The 19,168-nt window shown below is 42.7% G+C and overlaps 1 protein-coding gene across 7 annotated transcripts in view; it reads right to left on the reverse strand.

Annotated features, from left to right (window-relative positions):
* Window positions 1–2,857: 2,857 nt before the first annotated feature.
* TNFAIP8 (TNF alpha induced protein 8) overlaps window positions 2,858–19,168 on the reverse strand; it is a 113,454-nt gene continuing 97,143 nt past the window's right edge. For all 7 annotated transcript variants that reach the window (XM_036123796.2, XM_078067594.1, XM_036123797.2 and 4 more), the window contains one exon: window positions 2,858–4,503. In XM_036123796.2, the coding sequence (XP_035979689.1) occupies window positions 3,938–4,503 (566 nt within the window). In that variant the 3' untranslated portion in view covers window positions 2,858–3,937. The remainder of the gene's footprint in view (window positions 4,504–19,168) is intronic.

Below are 19,168 nucleotides of genomic sequence, written 5' to 3' on the forward strand. Positions count from 1 at the left end.
AGTGTTTTCATTAGGGGGTTTCTATAAAGACTTTATCTGAATCATCATAAGGAAAACATTTCAGAGCTTGGATAAAAGTTTATCTCCCATAAACAGCACGGACTGCTAAAACCTGCTTGGAGCTGAACAAATTACAGAGAAGCTTTAGTCCAGGACTGCAATATATCAAGTAAAACAGTGATTTTTCAAACACGGCCAAATTCAACTAGTTTAGATAATGCAAGTTTGGAAACGCAAGATTGACTAAAAATGTCAAAATATTCTTAACATACTAATTAAGTTTGTTTTATTAGAATATTTTAATTCTGGGGTGCCTGGGTGGCTCAGACGGTTAAGTGTTTGCCTTCGGCTCAGGTCATGATCCCAGGGTCCTGGGATCAAGCCCTGCATCGGGGTCCCTGCTTGGCAGGGAGTCTGCTTCTCCCTCTCCCTCTGCTGCTCCCCCTGCTTGTGAGCTCTCTCGCTCTCTGTCAAATAAGTAAAATCTTTTTTTCAAAAAAGAATAATTTAATTTCCTAGAATTACATAGCACTTAACTCTTCACTACAAATATTTCATCAAATGGATAGATATATTCATCTTTCTTTTATTATCTGTCAAGATCGGTATGCTAAATTGTAATTAGGTGCTCTCATCAGGGATCTCAAGGATAAATTAAAATTCTCAGTAAATATCCAATTGGTATGTACAGACTACAAAACACCATTTTAATCCTTTACAGGAATCAGAAAGCTTAAGCCTTTCATATTTTTAAGTATTTACATGGTGGGAAAACAGAATTTTCCAGGTAATTGTGAATGAGACATTGTCCTATAAGACCAAAAAAAAAAAAAAAAAAAAAAGAAAAAAGCCTTATTTCTGTACCAATAAAGTTCCTAACACTGGTTCCTCTTTTAAACTCATTTTGAGTTGTATATGGAAGGTCTAAGAACCAGAAAAACACAAGGCTATTTTAAAAGTGACTTGCTCAGATATTTCTAGCCTCTAAACCTGGCAAATAATGGTAAAGTTTCAAAGTGAAGCCATACCTTTTCTGGGGAACACAATGGTGAAGGCCACTTCTCTCTTGGTTGTGGGCACATAAAGTGCCTTTCTCATCTGTGGAAGGACTGCCTGGGGGGAGGAACACACTGTACCCCATGGATCAGGGTTCAAAGTCATCGTTGGTTGTGAGCACCTTGAAGTTCTGGAGGGGTCTGACATTCGAGCCACGAGATGTCCCCAAATTAGAAGCCGTGTTCAAAAGTTCGTAAAATGTCTCTGTATAAAATCACACCCAGATCTTTAGAGAATAGATCAGACCTGTATGATTTAAATACCATCTCAAATGTCACTATGTGAAAAACCATTTCAGAAGCACATCACCCATTGTGGTCTGAAGCAATGATGTTTCTAGAATGGCCTTTATCCATACCACAGTTATTTATTTAAAGATTTTATTTATTTATTTGAGAGTGAGAGAGAGCGAGCATTAGCAGGGGGTGGGGGGGCAGAGTGAGAAGGAGAAGCAGGCTCCCCACTGAGCAGGGAGCCCGACGCGGGACCCCGCGGGACCATGACCTGAGCTGAAGACAGACGATTAACAGACTGAGCCACCCAGATGCCCCATCCATACCATATTTAAAGAAAAATAGGGTTTTATTGATATCCTGATTTTGACACTTAATAGCTCTGTGACCTTGGGCACATTCCTTAACTTCTCTTGCCTTAGTTCCCTCATGTGTAAAACAGTAAAGATCATGGTAGGGAATAAATGAGTTAATGTGTCTGGCACCTAATAACCACTCCATGTCAGCTGTTAACACCAGTATTATCACTCAGCTGTTGTAGTAACTCATAATGTTTGCAGAAAAGCCATCGGCATGAAGTTTTAAAAATCAATTTAAAAACAGGACTCCCCCCTTCTGGATAGTCCCACTGACTTCCTTCTGTGTGAGATTAGGGGTTGCTCTCTCTCTCTCCCTTATAAATATTTGATTGCTAGCCTGGAGGCACAACTCTATGACCCAAATGTGCCCAGCCTGATCAAAATTTATCCTCAGGTTCCCTCTCTCTCTAGTTGGTCTTGTCCATAGCTAGAGAGGAGCAAGGAGCACCCATCTAATGGCTGGGGAATCCATTTTGCATACCTCCGCTGAACTAAACTTAATAAGCAACTTAGCAGGCTATGAAGCTATGCTCTTGCTACAACATATAAGAGTCACCTGCCTGGGCGCCGGGTGGCTCAGTTGTTAAGCGTCTGCCTTTGGCTCAGGTCATGATCCCAGAGTCCTGGGATCGAGCCCCGCATCGGGCTCCCTGCTCTGCAGGAAGCCTGCTTCTCCCTTACCCACTCCCCCTGCTTGTGTTCCCTCTCTTGCTGTGTGTCTCTCTGTCAAATAAATAAAATCTTAAAAAAAAAAAAAAAAGAGTCACCTGCCCGCTCTGGGAAGTGAGAATGGTAATTTCAGTTTGAATCTGGGGGTTGAGGATTTTATATAAAACAAGGAGACACTCTGGTCTCTGCTGCTTGTCTGGGACAAGCACACGAGGGACCCAGGGAAACTGACCACTTCCTTTAGGGTGCGGTGGGTTAAAGCGGATCACAACCTCTGGAATTTTTAAGTTGTAGGACCTTCCCTGGTGAACTCCTATTTTAATGTCTATCTTCTGGGAGGCAGGCAAATTCAAGGCAAATGAGTACACTATAAAGCAGGGACACAGAGGCAATGCAAATATTTGGGGCTGGTAGTTAAGTCTGTTAATTCCTGATAGTTGGCCAGCAGGTTTTTGTTTCCTTTTTTTTTTTTTTATAAAATAAGATGTTTACTTTATCATCCACATGCATAATATTACATAGAAACAACACACAAAGTGCTTAGAATGCAAATATTCTTTGGTTTACTCATCAAAATAGCAAATAACAAAATAGTAAAAACCTTATCAGTTAAATAAAAAAGTGACATTCTTTATTTACCTATCAAACCTTATTCAACGTTGAAATGCACTTATTTTCATTCTCATGGTCCACAGCAATATGCTTTCTTCCATTTTGGCCCTTTATCCCCCTAAATTATTTTGATGGGCTCATCTCTAAAATAAAGATTGTTGTACTTTTCTTAGTATTGCTGACCTTTACAAGAACCATCTAGATTTTTCTTTGTCTCTTTTACATCTGAAACGGATACTAAAAATGGAGAGTCCACTAGCACATCTTCAAGAATTACCACATTTTCGAAGTATCACCGTTGGTACTAAAAAACAGGACTCCAGTCCCGAAGCATGTTCGTCTATCAGGCATTATTCACCATATCAAATATAGTTGGTTCCTACAATACTGATTTCAAAGAAGCAGTTTTCTGTTTTTCCGAGGGTTCAGTCTGACCGCCTCAATTCTTGAACGTCTTAATTCTCGATGAAGACTTAATTCTTAAATGTGAATGACAAAAACTTTAACAAAGGAACACAGAACAAAAGGTAGACTTGAAATCATCTCAAAGGGAGCAATGAGAGCAAGAGAGAGTTCTCAGCTTTTTAACAGAGGTACATATACACAGTAAGGAATAATAGTGAATCAAAGTACATAATTCTGTACATGTGAGAAATACCCAATGTGCTACCAACACAACAACTGACCTAAAAAAACATGTCTTGAGGTTTGGAGCCATCCATATTTTTCTTTGCATAACTCTGTATTTGCATCACACAACCAGACACCTTTCCCACGATCTGCTAACTGTGAGGGAGGGAGCTTTTCACCAGAATTTTTGGCAATCTGCTTTTCTTCAAATAAAACAAGCTGCACAAAACGTTACTGACAATGTCTGACGCCTGAGGTGGGCAAAAGTCTTTCTGAAACATGGGTCATCTTTAAAAAAAAAAATCGTTTTTCCTTCATAAATCAGCAGTGCTCCGTTTTCAAAGAAATCACGGGCGGTTGCAGTCTTAATTCACATGGTCAGATGTTCTCCTCGTCCAGCATTTTGTTGACACCATCGCAGAGTTTTTGTAAGTGGGGCTTAAAATTCCCAAAGGGGTTATATAAGGCAGCTAAAAAATCACAATCGGAAAAATGGTCAAAGACGTTATTAACCCGTCCATGCGACTTGGCTGTGAGGTGGCGCTGGATGATCTGGTGGAGCATCTCTCTGCACTCATTCAGCAGGCGGGACAGCACGTTCCGGTCAAAGGTGTACTCCACCTGATGGAAGCTGACCACAGTCATGGCCAGCTGGTGGACTTTCTTCTTGAATTTCTCCATCAGCGCCAACTCGTCTTGGTTGAACTGGTTATTCCTGTAAAGAATGGCCAGTTTGATGACGGTCTTGATGAGGTTCTTGATGATCTTCTCTGCTTCCTTCTTGTTCTGGGTGTATTCCTTGGTCACCCGGTAGAGCTCATCCAACACCTCGCTGCTCGTGTCATCGATGAGGGTGGTGGCGATGGATTTGGACACCATTTTCCCCAAGATCTTCTTTTGTGCCTGCACGGCCAGGTTTTTGGAATTGAAGACATCTGTGGCCACTACAAAGAAGCAAATTAAAAAAAAAAAAAAAACAACAGATATTAAGGAGGATTTTCCTCTCACTTTCCCACTATAGGGTTGCCTTCCATCTACTGATACTAATTTCTGTTCAGAAAAGGACTAAAAATTTTACTACATTTCTGGGCATCAGGTTCTCATTGTTTCTTTCTTTCTTTCTTTCTTTCTTTCTTTCTTTCTTTCTTCTTCTTCCTTTTTTTTAATATTTCATTTATTTGACAGAGAGAGTACAAGCAGGGGGAGCGACAGGTAGAGGGAGAAGCAGGCTCCCCACTGAGCAAGGAGCCTGACGCAGGGCTCCATCCCAGGACCCCGGGATCATGACCTGAGCCCAAGGCAGATGCTTAACCAACTAAGCCACCCAAGCGCCCCAGGTTCTCTCTTTCTGAAAAGAACAGGTTGTTGTGCGTCATCTTTAAGGTCTCTGGCAACTCAAGTATTTTACACCTTCTGCTATACACTCAGTACTTTGTTTAGCAGTTGAAGGTGACAACCTTTCCAAAGATAACTTTTTCTGATTTTAAGAATGGCACATCTCACGAGGCAGTGAGTTTTGATGCAATTTCCCCCCAGTTGAGTTTTATAAGAAATACACCAAAAATATAAAATCAACTCCACAACTGTCCTCTGGGCACCAGTCACCAAGAACAATTTAAAGAAACCCCTTTAAATGTAAGAAGGATAAGTAGCAAAGCCACACTGAGTCAAGTAGCAAATTCATGGAAGCAAATCAAAAGGAGAGCCCTGCTTTACTTATTTTTTTTTTAAGATTTTATTTACTTATTTGCCAGAGAGAGCACAAGCAGGGGAAGCTCCAGGCAGAGGGAGAAGCAGACTCTCCGCGGAGCAGGGAGCCCAATGCGGGACTCAATCTCAGGACCCCGGGATCACGACCTGAGCTGAAGGCAGATGCTTAACCCACTGAGCCTCCCAGGCGTCCCAAGGAAAGCCCTGCTTTAAACTTCAGCTGCAGAAAGTCAAATTTCCTGAGACATGGGCCCGCCCCTTCCAGTTTGGTCATCCTAACCACCCCAAATTTCAACTCCCAGAAGTTGAGTCTTAGAAAAGAACATTCATTCCATGGAGGGCACCTTGTCACTTGCTATTTCTGATGAATGGCCATTGTTGGTTCCCTTGAAACGTTTCTACATTCTATGGCAATAACCACACTTTTATGAGCTAATGGAATGTGCTCCATGAATAACACATGTTGAAAAAGCTGAGGCTTAGAGTTTGCTTTTGAAATTACCATCACTTAATCTGACAGAGGTGTAACATACACGTAATAATCGTTGTACGTATTAAGTACAAAACGCTGTGTGATGCTCTTAGCTTACAGCCGGTCAGTGAAAATGCTCAATACATGTTCACTCCCCAAACCAAGTTTAGTTTTTCCCCTCTATTTCCACCCCCCCAACTCTGTGCATGCTACTCCATCAAAATGTGCTTTCTCCCTCCCTTCTGGGTCCTCCGAGCTGGAGTTTTTGGGGTCTCTATCCCCACTCTGGGTCCAGGACCAGCTGTTGTCTCTTGTATTCCAGTGCATAAGCCCAGGCCTGGGTGTCGGAAAGCAGTCATTTAGTAACGAAAGATAAAAAGACTAAAAATACAGATAGGTAGGAAGGAGTCCGGGCATTAGCGATATACAATTATTTCTAGTTTGGACAGGCTAGCGGCAGAAAGCGAAAAGGCAGCTACTCCCAAATCCAGGCTGGGAGGGTGTCTAAGAAGAGACACTCCCTCCATGGGACTGTCATGTTCGATCTGACGCTTGGGCCAGAGTAGCTCACAGGATATATTCCAGGCAGTGCCTAGTGGTTCCTACTGACCAGGATGCTGTTCATTAATACAACGGCCACACGCCCTGAAGGAACGCCTTCACTGAACCAGAAGCTGTGCCCTCACAACTGTCGGTATTTAAACGTCTGAAACATGAACCGAAACTGCAGAAGAGCTGTATTTTGGGAAAGAAAAGGAAAGCGAAAAAGCATGAGAAACCGCCAACTTGTGAAGGTTTCCAAGCTGTTTCATATTTTCATCAGTCACATCCATTTCTATTCCTAAAGGTTTGCAGAAGAGTGTATGGGTTAATCCACATTAAATAGTTTGTATCAAAATAAATGGCACACATGTAGTTACTGTTACCACATTAAGACCAGGGACCATCTTCCGTTGCAGAACTTATGATATGGATCTCAATAAATAAACCTGATTTATACAGGAAGGGATACCCCCCAAATTTCAGATCCCCGGTAAATAATATGATTTCAGAAACTTACATAAAGTTCAAAGGTTATTCTGTGTTGAATCTATTAGGAGGCGACACAGTCTCCCAACACCCATCTGGGATTTACTACAATGTCTATTCGATGGAAACATTGTACACTATGAAATCACTAGAACCAGAAGGAGAGGAGTAAAAATCCGAGCTCCTCTCTCCAAGCCTGGACTTGAAACTTTGCACCTCTTTGAAGCTCCTTTGCTCATTAAACCTCAATGTTCCATTTGCTTTCAAACATAAAGACAAGGGAAAAAATTTTTTTCATGTAGTAGCCCTTGAACCTCCCACAAGAGAAAGTGTGAAAAGCAAGGCCATGGCCAACAAGGTCGCTCCCCATTTACCAGTAACAAGTCTCAACCAGGACAGAGAAGCTGATTTCTGAGGCTCTCCCAGTTGCCGCAGAGGAACTGCAAACCCTGTTCTAGAAACACAGAAGCCACTTCCTCCTTTCGTTTTCTTCTTTGGGTTATATCCAGCTCAGTCATCTTGGAAAGGGAGGCCGAAGCTCTCTCTCCCCCTGGGCAGGGAAGACATGCGTGCAGTGGATTTCTTTTCTAGCACGAGTGAAGCTTCCTTGGAGCCAACGGGGGATTGTGGCTGAGAGTTGCTAGCCAGGGCTGTGTGGTCTGTGATCATGAAATATGATTTTCCCCCCCTTGCAAATTAATTGCCTTTAGCCATTCCTGCTCAGGCTCATTTGTCAGTTCCACATCCTCTACCAGATCCTTTAAAGGCCTGGTGTATCTCAGGGCTAGTCCTGGATCACGTTTTTCTCCTTTGCTCTACCCTCAGCCCGGTGTGAGCTCACCCGCTCCCGCAGGCTTCAGATACCCCCCAGGTGCCAGCAACTTCCACACTTAGAACTCACTCTGACCTCTTTCCCGGACTCATTTTGCAAATGCATTCAAGGTTTTCCTTTTTCTCGGCTATTTTGCAGGCATTGCAAATGCACCATGTCTAAAAGAGAACCCTTGATTCCCTCGTGCTCCCAAAGCATTCCTTCTCCATTCTACCTTCATGAAGAGCATCTCTTCCAACCATTTGCTCAAGCGGCCGGGGGGGGGGGAGAGGGAAGAGGTGCTGGCCCTCACCCGCTACACCATCCTCTCTCTTGCCCCGCCCATGACCAAGAGCCTTCCATTCTCCCCTCCTCCACTTGCCTCCATCTGCATGGATACCAGCCTAGTTCAAACCCCTTTCCAATCTCTTCTCACTGAGCAGCCAGAGATTTTCAAAATGTAAATTAGAAAAAGATGCTGACTTCAAGTCTTTGCTAACCAACACACTTACACACTTCCTTATTCCTGAAATCCTCCTCATTTGCCTAAATTTTGATGGTCTGTCTTTCCTCCCTAGACTCTAAGTTCTCTGTGAGCGGAGATGATCCATCTGTGCCCTGGGGTCACCCTCTGGGCCCACGCGGGCAACCTGCTATGTGGTGCTTCTGATCGAAGAGGAAGCCCATTTCCCCTCTCCCTTTGCTCCACTTAAACACTTCCCTGTGAAAACTTGCTGGCCTGCAAAACGAGAGTTTTAAATATGCATGTGGGGTTTTTTTGTTTGTTTGTTTTAAAAGCTAGAGAAACAGATATTTATTTTACCTAGCTAGCTATGTGGTTTTCTTCTCTCGCACTCAAGAGTGTGGTTTCTTTTACTCTTGTCAATCAGGTTTTTTTTTTTTTTTAAAGAGGACAGATTCATTGAGCACAATGAGAAAACACCAGAGGGCAATAATACAAATATTTACTATAAAAGCCGATGCAATGGTTTTGCCTTGCATCTGTTGCCTCTGCCTACAGTTGAAGATCAAACACAGGCCCACCTCTTCCAAGAGTAGAGGGATCTACACTTAAACATGTAACAGAGGGACGGACCCAAGGTATGTCCTAGGAAGCAGCAGAGGTGAATAGGAAGTGTTCTCAAAGGACAAGGTACTAAAAATATGGTTTCAGTGCTTCATCAAGATGAATTCACTTGTGGCGCCTGGGTGGCTCAGTTGGTTAAGCATCCGCCTTCGGCTCAGGTCATGATCCCGGGGTCCTGGGATCGAGCCCCGCATCGGGCCCCCTGCTCAGCGGGGAGTCTGCTTTTCCCTCTCCCCTCTGCTGCTGCTTCCCCTGCTTGTGCTCTCTCTCTCTCTCTCTGTGTCAAACAAATAAATAAAAATCTTTAATAAAAGGACTCCTGCCAGAGTGACTCAGTTGGTTAAGTGTCTGCCTTTGGCTCAGGTCATGATCTCAGGGTCCTGGGATCAAGCCCGGCATCGGGCTCCCTGCTCAATGGGGAATCTGCTTCTCCCTCTCCCTCTGCCCCTCTGCCCTTCTTGTGCTCTATCTTGCTCTCTCGCTCTATCTCAAATAAATAGATAAAATTTTATTAAAAAGCCTTTAATAAAAAAAGAATTCACTTCTGTTTGAAAATATACATGTACATCCTTGACTAAGGAAAAACGATGCCATATAACAAAAACATACGAAGGACTGCCACTAGCAAGACTGTTGTATAGAAAGAGATGTAAATGTTATTTTACATCTACTTATCTTTGGGCCCTTCCTCTATATCTCTATATCTCCTTTCTTGGTTTAATGAAATCGTCCATATCCACAACGTTTACTGTAAAGCAAACAGATATTCAGGGAATCCCAGTTTTAGCATCAGCAATTACAAATTTGGAGATAAACGTTGATGGTAAAAACATACTGACCCCTGTCTATACGGGGAAAAAAGGGCTCATAAAAAACAAAAACAAAAACAGAAAACAGGCGCCTGGGTGGCTCAAGTTGGTTAAGCGACTGCCTTCGGCTCAGGTCATGATCCTGGAGTCCCGGGATCGAGTCCCACATTGGGCTCCCTGTTCAGCGGGGAGTCTGCTTCTCCCTCTGACCCTCCCCCGTCTCATGCTCTCTCTATCTCATTCTCTTTCTCAAATAAATAAATAAAATCTTAAAAAAAACCAAAAAAACCCCAAAAAACAAAAAACAAAAAACCCCAAGAACTTTTCCTAAAATTAATTAAAATCTATAGTTCGCTGAAATTAACAACACTTCCCCATAATATTATTCCAACTAAGACATTGCTCATCCAGAGAAGCACTCAAGTTAACTTTCCTTACAACCTTGCCAGCAAGTAAATAATTTCTTCACCCATCAAATTTGTTATACTTGGACTTGGAAGCAGTGGCCGCAGATGCCCATGTATGCCATTTCTAATTCCCGCCTAGTTAAACTCTGATCCAGCGGGCCCAGTCTTAGGAAAGATGGAAAAGAAAACAATTTAGAGAGCATGTCTGGCTGTTGTGGGCTATTAATAAAAGTTCTTTAAACAAATATATAAAACCTTTGCTCTCTCGCACCTGAGTAACTCCGAATCTAAATGGGGCTTAGTAAAAAGCAGTGGGGATAAGAAAGTGGGCACAGCAAAGTGTAAACAGTGTCCCAAGAAGTCAACAGGCTAAGAGTTGACCTCCTTCCCTTGGGATCTGGTGAGCGCTCCAGCGGACAAGCAAGGAGTCGTTGGATTGGCTGACGAGGGACCTGCGACACCAGATCTCCACACTCAAAATTCCCCGAGCAGGAAATTCAACAGGAGAGGGAAGAAATAACGAATGAAAAGAAAGAAAGAGAGGGAACGTGCAGGGGAGGGGAGATGGTGGCAGGCAGCAGAAGCAGGGACCATGACAGCAAGTTGGAGGCAAGCTTACCCAGAGAGAAGGAGACACGTGCCAGGCACCCGGAACCCCAGATCGGCCTCAGTCACACAGATGGAGGCCCTGACACAAAGGAACATCGTCTTAAGAGGATCAGTACACTGGGGTTCTATCAGGGTACACCTGATACTAAATGCAGATTTTGGTGTCTATGCATTTTCCTGCCCCCAAGTGGCTGAAGACCAAGGGTATGCATCATCACAATGACAAGCTAAAGCATTCACTCTGGGTCTCCTGCCACCTCCAGAAGGAGTACAAACTCACTTTTAAAGGCAACACAGGGCACCTGGGTGGCTCAGTCGTTAAGCGTCTGGCTTCGGCTCAGGTCATGATCCCAGGGTCCTGGGATCGAGACCTGCATTGGGCTCCCTGCTCAGCGGGAAGCCTGCTTCTTCTCCCACTCCCCCTGCTTATGTTCCTGCTCTTGCTATCTCTCTCTCTCTGTCAAATAAATAAATAAAATCTTAAAAAAAAAAAAAAAAGGCAACATAATAGGGGTGGCCTGGGTGGCTCAGTCAGTTGGCCATCAGACTCTTGATCTCAGCTCAGGTCTTGATCTCAGGGTCCTGAGTTCAAGCCCCACATTGAACTCACGAAAGAAAGAAAGAAAAGAAAAAGCAACATAATAAAAACACATGTTAGGGAAAATGGTGACTTTGAAATGGGCCAAAAAAGGAAAAAAAAAAATCAATGGGTGACTTTTCAGTGAAGAACCAGAAACCGTAAAGCATCCTGTTCCAGATTCTTTTACTGTTCTTCAAGCAGCTACTCTGCAACTCTGTAAGTCATAGAAGACTAGCATTATTGCAAATGCCTCTTGTCCATAGAGATACAAATCAATTTTTTCTAGTGGACGTGCAACTCAGTCTTCATTTTCTTGTTTGCCTGCTCTTGGGATTCTTCTGAACCAATTATAAGAGCTTACTGGCTCCTCACTAATTAGTGAGTTCTGTCAAATCTTTGGCATGCCCATTTTGTATTTGTAGGAGAGTCATGAGTTTACCTTCTTCAAAACAACCTTCAATGCATATTAGAATTTTTCATCAATACCATTTAAAGTAGAAAAATTGCAGTGTAAACCTTTAGCATACTAGTGAGAATTAGTATACATTTCCTGTGGCAACTTATTCCGCCAGGGGCCTGGAAAAAAAGAGTGTACTTATAAAAGTCCAAAGATTCTGTACCTAATGGTTCCAGGAACTGCCATACTGCTCAGGGATATAGCTGAGACTCAGTTTCCCCATCTGTAAGATGAGAATAATGATGCCCACTTCAGGAATTGTTCCAAAATGAAGGGACATAGACCACCTAGCAGTGTCTCACCCAATGTCTAGCACAGAACAGCCTTCTCCACAGGTTTCTTTGAAGAACTCAACCAACTAAACTTCGGATGCATTCTGATGCTTTCGAATACTGAATCACATTTGGTCAGAATTAATCAACTCCTTCTGGAAGAAATATGTAGCTGAGAAACGCAAAACGCCAGATGGTTGTGTGAAAACAGAGACCTCAGTTAATAAGGAGTTACATTTCCTTTTCCACGATGACATAAAAAAAGTCTAACATATATTAAAGCTTTATCAGGCAATTTCTCTTTTTTAAGATGTTGAATCTCCTGTTAGCAAGGACTCTGATAGATAGTGTAAAGATATTTTGTCCAGAGCAAACTGACCAATGGAGAACAGAATCGAAGAAAAGAGGAGAAACAGCGTCCACACCCATGCAAAACTGTGCAACGGGGACAGATGCAGAGCAAATGGGCCAAAAATAAAGCCAAAGTAAAAACACACAACAGCCATCAAGATCACCCCCAAAGAGTCACAGCCTCTCCCCAGGAGTTTGTGAACCAGAGAACCAGACACCCAAAGACAGGACAGGAAACCAAGTAAGAGCAGCAGGAAGGAGACAGCTCAAGGTCAAGAGTCCTGGGTTGTAAACTTGAGTGCAATTTAATTCTTGGAACCTCAGTTTTCTCATCTGCTAAGCGGGACCTCATTGCAAGTCAGTATGGCTTGGAGGAGAGTTAATGAGTTAGGAAGCTGAAAACACCCAGCAGTAGGCTAGGCTCATGACCACAGAGCCCTGTACCCCCTGAAATGTAGGAGCAGGGATTCAAACCCAACCTATAAACTCACTGTGTTCTTTCTCTTCATATCTCCCGATGTTCCCTATTTTCCAGATTTGTAGACAAGAGAAATTACGTCCTAAAGAAAACACTCCGAAGACCTTCCCTGTGTGATCTTGGGCTGTTTTTGTTGCTTGAATTCTGGAATCTCTTCATCATGATTTTAGGATCGACTCCATGTCCTTGATTCCTGTGGCTTAGCTGTGTGATGATTTTAAAATTGAAAATGTAATTTCCTGAGTCTCAACCCCTTTAACTTCATATGAGACTTCATCTCTGCTCCTTTGCAGTCGACTTGCTGCAGGAATCATGGGATGCCTTGATTTTTTTTCTGCATGGCATAAACTCTGGCAAGATGTCTCTGCTGCCTCTAGCTTCACCCAGTACCAGGATTGGAAGAAAGGCTGGTGATATTTATATGAAGTAGACCCCAAAGAATGTCTGTCTTGTAAATATTAGTACAGATGATACAAGAATAGAAATGACTTTTGTGGTTACCCAAAGTCAGACTGAGAGGTTTATAGTCACGAGGACCCACTGGCTAGCCACCGTATTACGAACATTTGTTACATGATCCCCAGAATCGCCCAGAATCGGCATTATCTTATTGAGGCTTCTCAACAATCCCAAGAGGGAGTTTGTCATTTTACAGATAAGGGCCATTGAGGTCCAGAGAAATTAAGTTACTTTCTCAAGGCCTTACAGTTAGTAAGTAGGAGAGATGAGCTTGAACCCAGATATGTTCAACTCCAAGCTATTCTCTCAAGAATTACATTACATGACATGAGCTTTTAAAAAGAGGCTTCTTTCCTCCCTGCTTATCCTGCCCCCCAGTCCTAGCACAACAATCTTTGTACTTCTGTGGTCTCCGTGGCCATGAAAGGAGGATAGGTTCTGTTAGCAACATCAGGGAAGACTTTAATTCTAGGTAGATTCCATTCCTCTACTCTTCTCTTTGTGAAAGCTCTGTTGTATTGAAGATGTTGGATTCTACCAAAAAGCACCTTATTTACATCGATGGCCCATTAACACAACATGTAACCCAAGGAAGAATGCAACAATAAATCATCAGTCACATAATTAAAAAAAATAATAAAAAGAGGCTTCTTCTTGAAGGGACGGGAAGACCTAATATATGTGGCTAAGTAACATGAAAGGAGAGAAAAGAAAACAAAAGCAAGAGACTAGTTCTCCTTGGGGGAAGGAAATAAGAGTCCATATAAAGGAGATCAAACCAGCTGGGTTTAAAATAGCTTGTATTTCCAGGGAAAACCCTGAGCAGTTCTAAAACATTTTAAAATATAATGTTAAAAAACAAAAAATATGCTTACATTGTTCAAAGGCCAGATGTAAATATATAAAGTGAAAAGTCTCTCAGCTTTGCCCCCCAACAATACAGCCCGGACCCCAACTTCTGCTTCCGAGAGGCAACAAGTATTCTTAGATTTCTGGGACCCTTTCAGAGTTGGGTTTTTTCCTGCACAGATAAGCATACACATGAATAGATACTGAGCAGTATAAAGAAGTCTTACAGGCTTGCAATTCTTAAGAAATGCAATTTTTTTTTTTTACGTAGGCTCCACACCCAGCGTGGAGCCCAATGCAGGGCTTGAACTCATGACCCTGAGATCAAGACCTGAGCTGAGATCAAGAGTCTGATGCTCAACCGACTGAGGCCCCCAGGCACCCTAAGAAATGTAACTTTTGAGTGAAGACAGACAAACTGTGTCAGTGTCCACAGGTGCATGAGAGATGTTGACACAAAAATGGCAGGTGCTAGAGGGACACTGCTGTTACCTTTGTCTCTTCCTAGATGTGCAAGAGCACCACGAGTCCTTCCGTGAGCGATGAGAAGGTAGTGAGCGTGAAACCCAAATCTTTATTTAATAGAGGTGAACAAATGTCATGAGGGCAATCACAGATCATCATGGAAATGGAACACCTCTGAAAAGAGCACTATTAGTAATTACTCCACGACAACCGATCTGTGACTATCCCAGGGAAGTCTAAGTGGTCACTGAAGACAACTTACGCACTAAAGACACTCAAATGTTTAGGACCCGAGAAATTTCTTGGGAAACCCCACAAGAGCACTAGCCAGCTTTTCTTCCAAATTATGTTAAAAACAAAACAAATCGAACACCAAAAAACCTAGTTCTTCAAGAAGTTAAAAAAGGTCTTATGGGGAACAAAATTCTCTCTGGTGAAAGAAATCTGGGAAACAGTGTATATGAAGATACCCTTTGAGATGCACAAAAAGCATTAATAACATTAAAGTCTGGAGGATTAGTAAAACAGTCAAGGAACACCTTAATCTTATTTACCCCAGTTTCCCAAATGAATTACACAAAGGTCTCACTATTTGTATAGATTTGTAGGATAAGGTCAGTGAAAACTCCTGGCTAACAAATGGACTCGTTATCCCTCTGGAATGGATTCACAACGGTCTTGTGCAATTAGCAGAGGGCAAGACAGGCAGTCAGGCAAAGCCAGGCAATGTGAGCAGACTCCAGAGTCATACCGTCTGGATCGGTGGATCGGAAGTCTGGCTCTGCCGCTCAGTGCAGTATCCCTGGGGTAATTACCTAACCTCTCCATGCCTCAGTTTCCCCATATGCAAATGAGGCCACCCAAGGTCTTTAATGAGGATTCATTGAGAATGATCCATATAAAGTGAGAACATTAACCCAAGGACATGGAAGCATCTCACAAAACTTCTGTTGAGTGTTCATATGTATCAGATACTGTGGTTTCAATGATAAATAACAGTATCCCTGCTCCCCAGGCACGCACACGGGGAGGGGGCAAGGCCAGAACACACCATGATGAGGTCAATAACAGGAGCGGGTAAACATGCAACAGTAGCAAAGAGAGGGAACATTCATTTTGTTGGTCGAGGTCCTGGAGGGAAGCTAGGTTTGAGAAAGTTATCACAAAAGGAGGCTGACCCAAAACACTGACCTTGAAGGAAAAGAAGATTCTGCCTTCCAGAAGTAAACATGACCATATTCCAGAGCTGATCTACAGAATTCCCCCCGGGCTGGAGAGGGATTAACAATTCTGCCCAGTGGCATACTTGCAGGTCAGAAGCCCAAAGATACGTGTGGCCCCCTAGATTTAAGAAAAATTGGAAACAGAACCTAAGTATGACATGTTGTCTAGGCCAAGAAAACTCACTGCATAAAGGTGCTCCGTCTTCAAGAGGGTAGTGGCAGGGAGGGGACATCTACAGTGGGTATCTGGGGCAGCAGTGTCAATGACCCAGGCCACCTGCCTCCGAAGAATCTGGAGGCTTCTCAGAAGCACAAACTGCCCTACCTACTGAATCAGAATCCCCAAGACTAGTCTAAGAAGCTGCATTTTTTTTTTTTTTAAGATTTTATTTATTTATTTGACAGAGAGAGACACAGCGAGAAAGGGAACACAAGCAGGGGGAGTGGGAGAGGGAGAAGCAGGCTTCCCGAGGAGCAGGGAGCCCGATGCGGGGCTCGATCCCAGGACCCTGGGATCATGACCTGAGTCGAAGGCAGACGCTTAATGACTGAGCCACCCAGGCGCCCCCTAAGAAGCTGCATTTGTAAGAGGCAACTTATGTGGTTTGAATGTATAAACATTGAAGTGTACTCCCAGAATGCTGTACTTTAAAATGTTCAGACATACTTCGGTCACACAGGCATGCTCTAAGTAGACCCTGGATGGATTTAATTCCCTCTCAAAAATTTTTCATCAAAAAGTAGACGCAAGCTTGTGCACAGAATCCAAAGAAAATGTTTTAAGAATAGAGCTTATTGTATTAAAGCCTCAAAGAATTTTAATACTGTATCCAAGAGAACAGAAAAGTTAGTCTCTCTTAGATGTTACTGAAACCAAAATTTGGACAGGGCCTAACTCTATCACTCATATGGGTTTGAAATGAAATAAAAAATGTCCTACAAGCATTTATACAAAACTGACTTTAGTGAACTATTCTTCTTTTAAATTAAATGAACACTTCCTTATTTATTATGTTGGATTAAGATTGATTATGTTTCTCTTAAAGACTTTTCAATTAAGCTGGGTTTATTTACACATTTTCTTGAGGGCATGAAACCTTTCTACTATTGATAAAATACAATCTTCTACCAGAATGTAGAGGAAAATCCTCTAAATAAGCTCTATGATTTTCTTTTTTGTGAAGATTTACTTTTCCATTTTAGAGAGAGAGAAAGAGAGAGAGAGCACAAATGGGAGGAGGGGCAGAGAGAGAGAATCTCAAGCAGACTTCCCACTGAGTGTGGAGCCCAGTGCAGGGCTTGATCCCAGGACCCTGAGATCATGACCTGAGCCCAAACCAAGAGTTGGACGCTTAACCAACTGAGCCATCCAGGCACCCAAGCTCCATGATTTTCTCCACTTTTCCACCTCCAAGGTCTCCTTACTCTGTGAGAGGCCCTGGCTCCTGATGAATATTTATACACACGCAGCACTTAGAAAACCAGTAACAGATTTTAAAATCCAGCACACAGGAGTGTAGTTTCATTACCTAATCAGCCCCTAAAACGGGCATCAGTAGTCAACATAGCCCTTCTGGTCTCATCACGTTGCTCCTGGTCAAATACTATGGACAATCAGACAATAAAATTGCAGGTAACATTTGTGTAAGACTCTAAAGTTTGCAAAATATTTTCCCTGTAGCACTTTTTATGTTTATGAAACTGTTTGTTCTGGTTTAGCCCTCTTATTACTTAACCCCAAGGCAACCAGATGGGAGAGCCAAGATTCAGAAGTTCTCATTGTTTATGAATTTTCTATCAAATGCCATGATGTTGATAAGCCAGCTATAGAATCCCACTTCTCACAGCTTGTATGCTTCCCAGGAAAAAGCAACTCCTTGAATCAGAAAAAGAGAAGCAGCACAGGTCTTACACAATAGAGAACGAGGAAAAGCTATGCATCTACCCTCCCCCTCTCCCTCCATACCTGCCTCAAATAGTCCAGCTCATCCTTTAAAGTCAGCTACCTCTACCAGGAAGCTTTTCCAAATCCAGTGGCAGAACGATCTCTCCAAATCCAATGCAGGGAATAAATCTCTCCTTCTTTTAATGTGATTTTCTGCCCTGGGGTAGAGTTAAATTCCTATCTTATCATACTTGATTATGATTCTTGTCAACTGAAGGAGCATGTCTATTCATCTTTGTATTTTTCAAATGTGCCCTCCAACTGACAAGGAGTGAACTCCATGGAACTCATCAATATTTTTTTACAGCAATTCATGAAGATGTGTCAGGAAATCAATTCAGTTTCACATATCTAATGCTTAACAAATAAATTTACTTGTACTTCATGGACAAAAACAGCCCTACCAAGGAGACATAAAATATTTTTTGTTTTAAAGGAGAGGAATCTACATAAAAGACATGCATTTTCCTTTTCTGTCTCCTCTGTCCTTTGCCAAAACATACAGAATAACCAGCCACTTTTGTTTGGAAAAGGAACCATATTTAGCTAACTCAATCCCTACAGCAAATGTTCTGGAATCTTCCATGCAAATATCCCAAACCCATCTGTTTGAGTATTTTAGGAGGAGTAACCTCCTGGCCTCAGCTTGGGCATCTCTCAAATATGCATCTTGGCCCAATCTCCCAACATTCTTGTCAAAACTTTTCCCCAATAATTGTATTAAACAGTTACGCTAGTGAAGCATTTTATAGCCACGTCAGTGTCCTAGAGGCTACATCCCATTGATGGTAAGCCAACGGTGAGATGAGATTTGCTGGACCTAAAAGTGAACCATCTCATTCCAAGTATCAAGATACACTGAAGCTCTGAAATTCTTGGATAAGACCCTGACACAGCCCCAGAGGTTTCCAGAAGCAGTGATGCTTACTGCCAGATACTTCCAGCTTGGCACTTAGCTCTCTGGGAAGAACTTTCTCCCTTTCTTTCTAACCTTTTCTCCTCTGCTCCTCTGTGTTTCTGATTTTCTTTGAACAATCATACGATCTGACCAAAATAGGCGCACATTCCCACGTGGCAACAGTGGTCTTGAGGTAAACCATGCTGTCTCCTTGAGAAGGAGACCACCCTTCCCAGTGTACCACAGGACCTCCCTGGTCATCTCCACATGTGCATATTCATCTCCCACATTCCCACATGGCAACAGTGGTCTTGAGGTAACCCGTGCTGTCTGCTTGAGAAGGAGACCACCCTTCCCAGTGTACCACAGGCCCTCCCTGGTCATCTCCACATGTGCATATTCATCTCCCACGCTCTCTAGCCATTTGCATGGACGACTCCTTCCTTTACAGAAATAAAGGTGACTGTATGTCAGAGCCAACCTACAGAATGCCTACTGGCTCTTCAGGAATTAGAAATTCTGCCCAGCTGTGTACCTGAATGTCACACACTGAAGGACCTGTGTACGTCCTACAGATTTTAGAAAGAACTTAAATAGAAATTATGGATAGCCAGTGAGTATCTTAGGACGGTTTGTTGGGGGAAATGGTGGGAAGGTTAAGAGCAATGATGACTTGTTTTCACAACACTTGTTCTGTA

This window comes from Halichoerus grypus, chromosome 2, assembly GCF_964656455.1.
Source record: "Halichoerus grypus chromosome 2, mHalGry1.hap1.1, whole genome shotgun sequence".
Classification (NCBI taxonomy): domain Eukaryota; kingdom Metazoa; phylum Chordata; class Mammalia; order Carnivora; family Phocidae; genus Halichoerus; species Halichoerus grypus.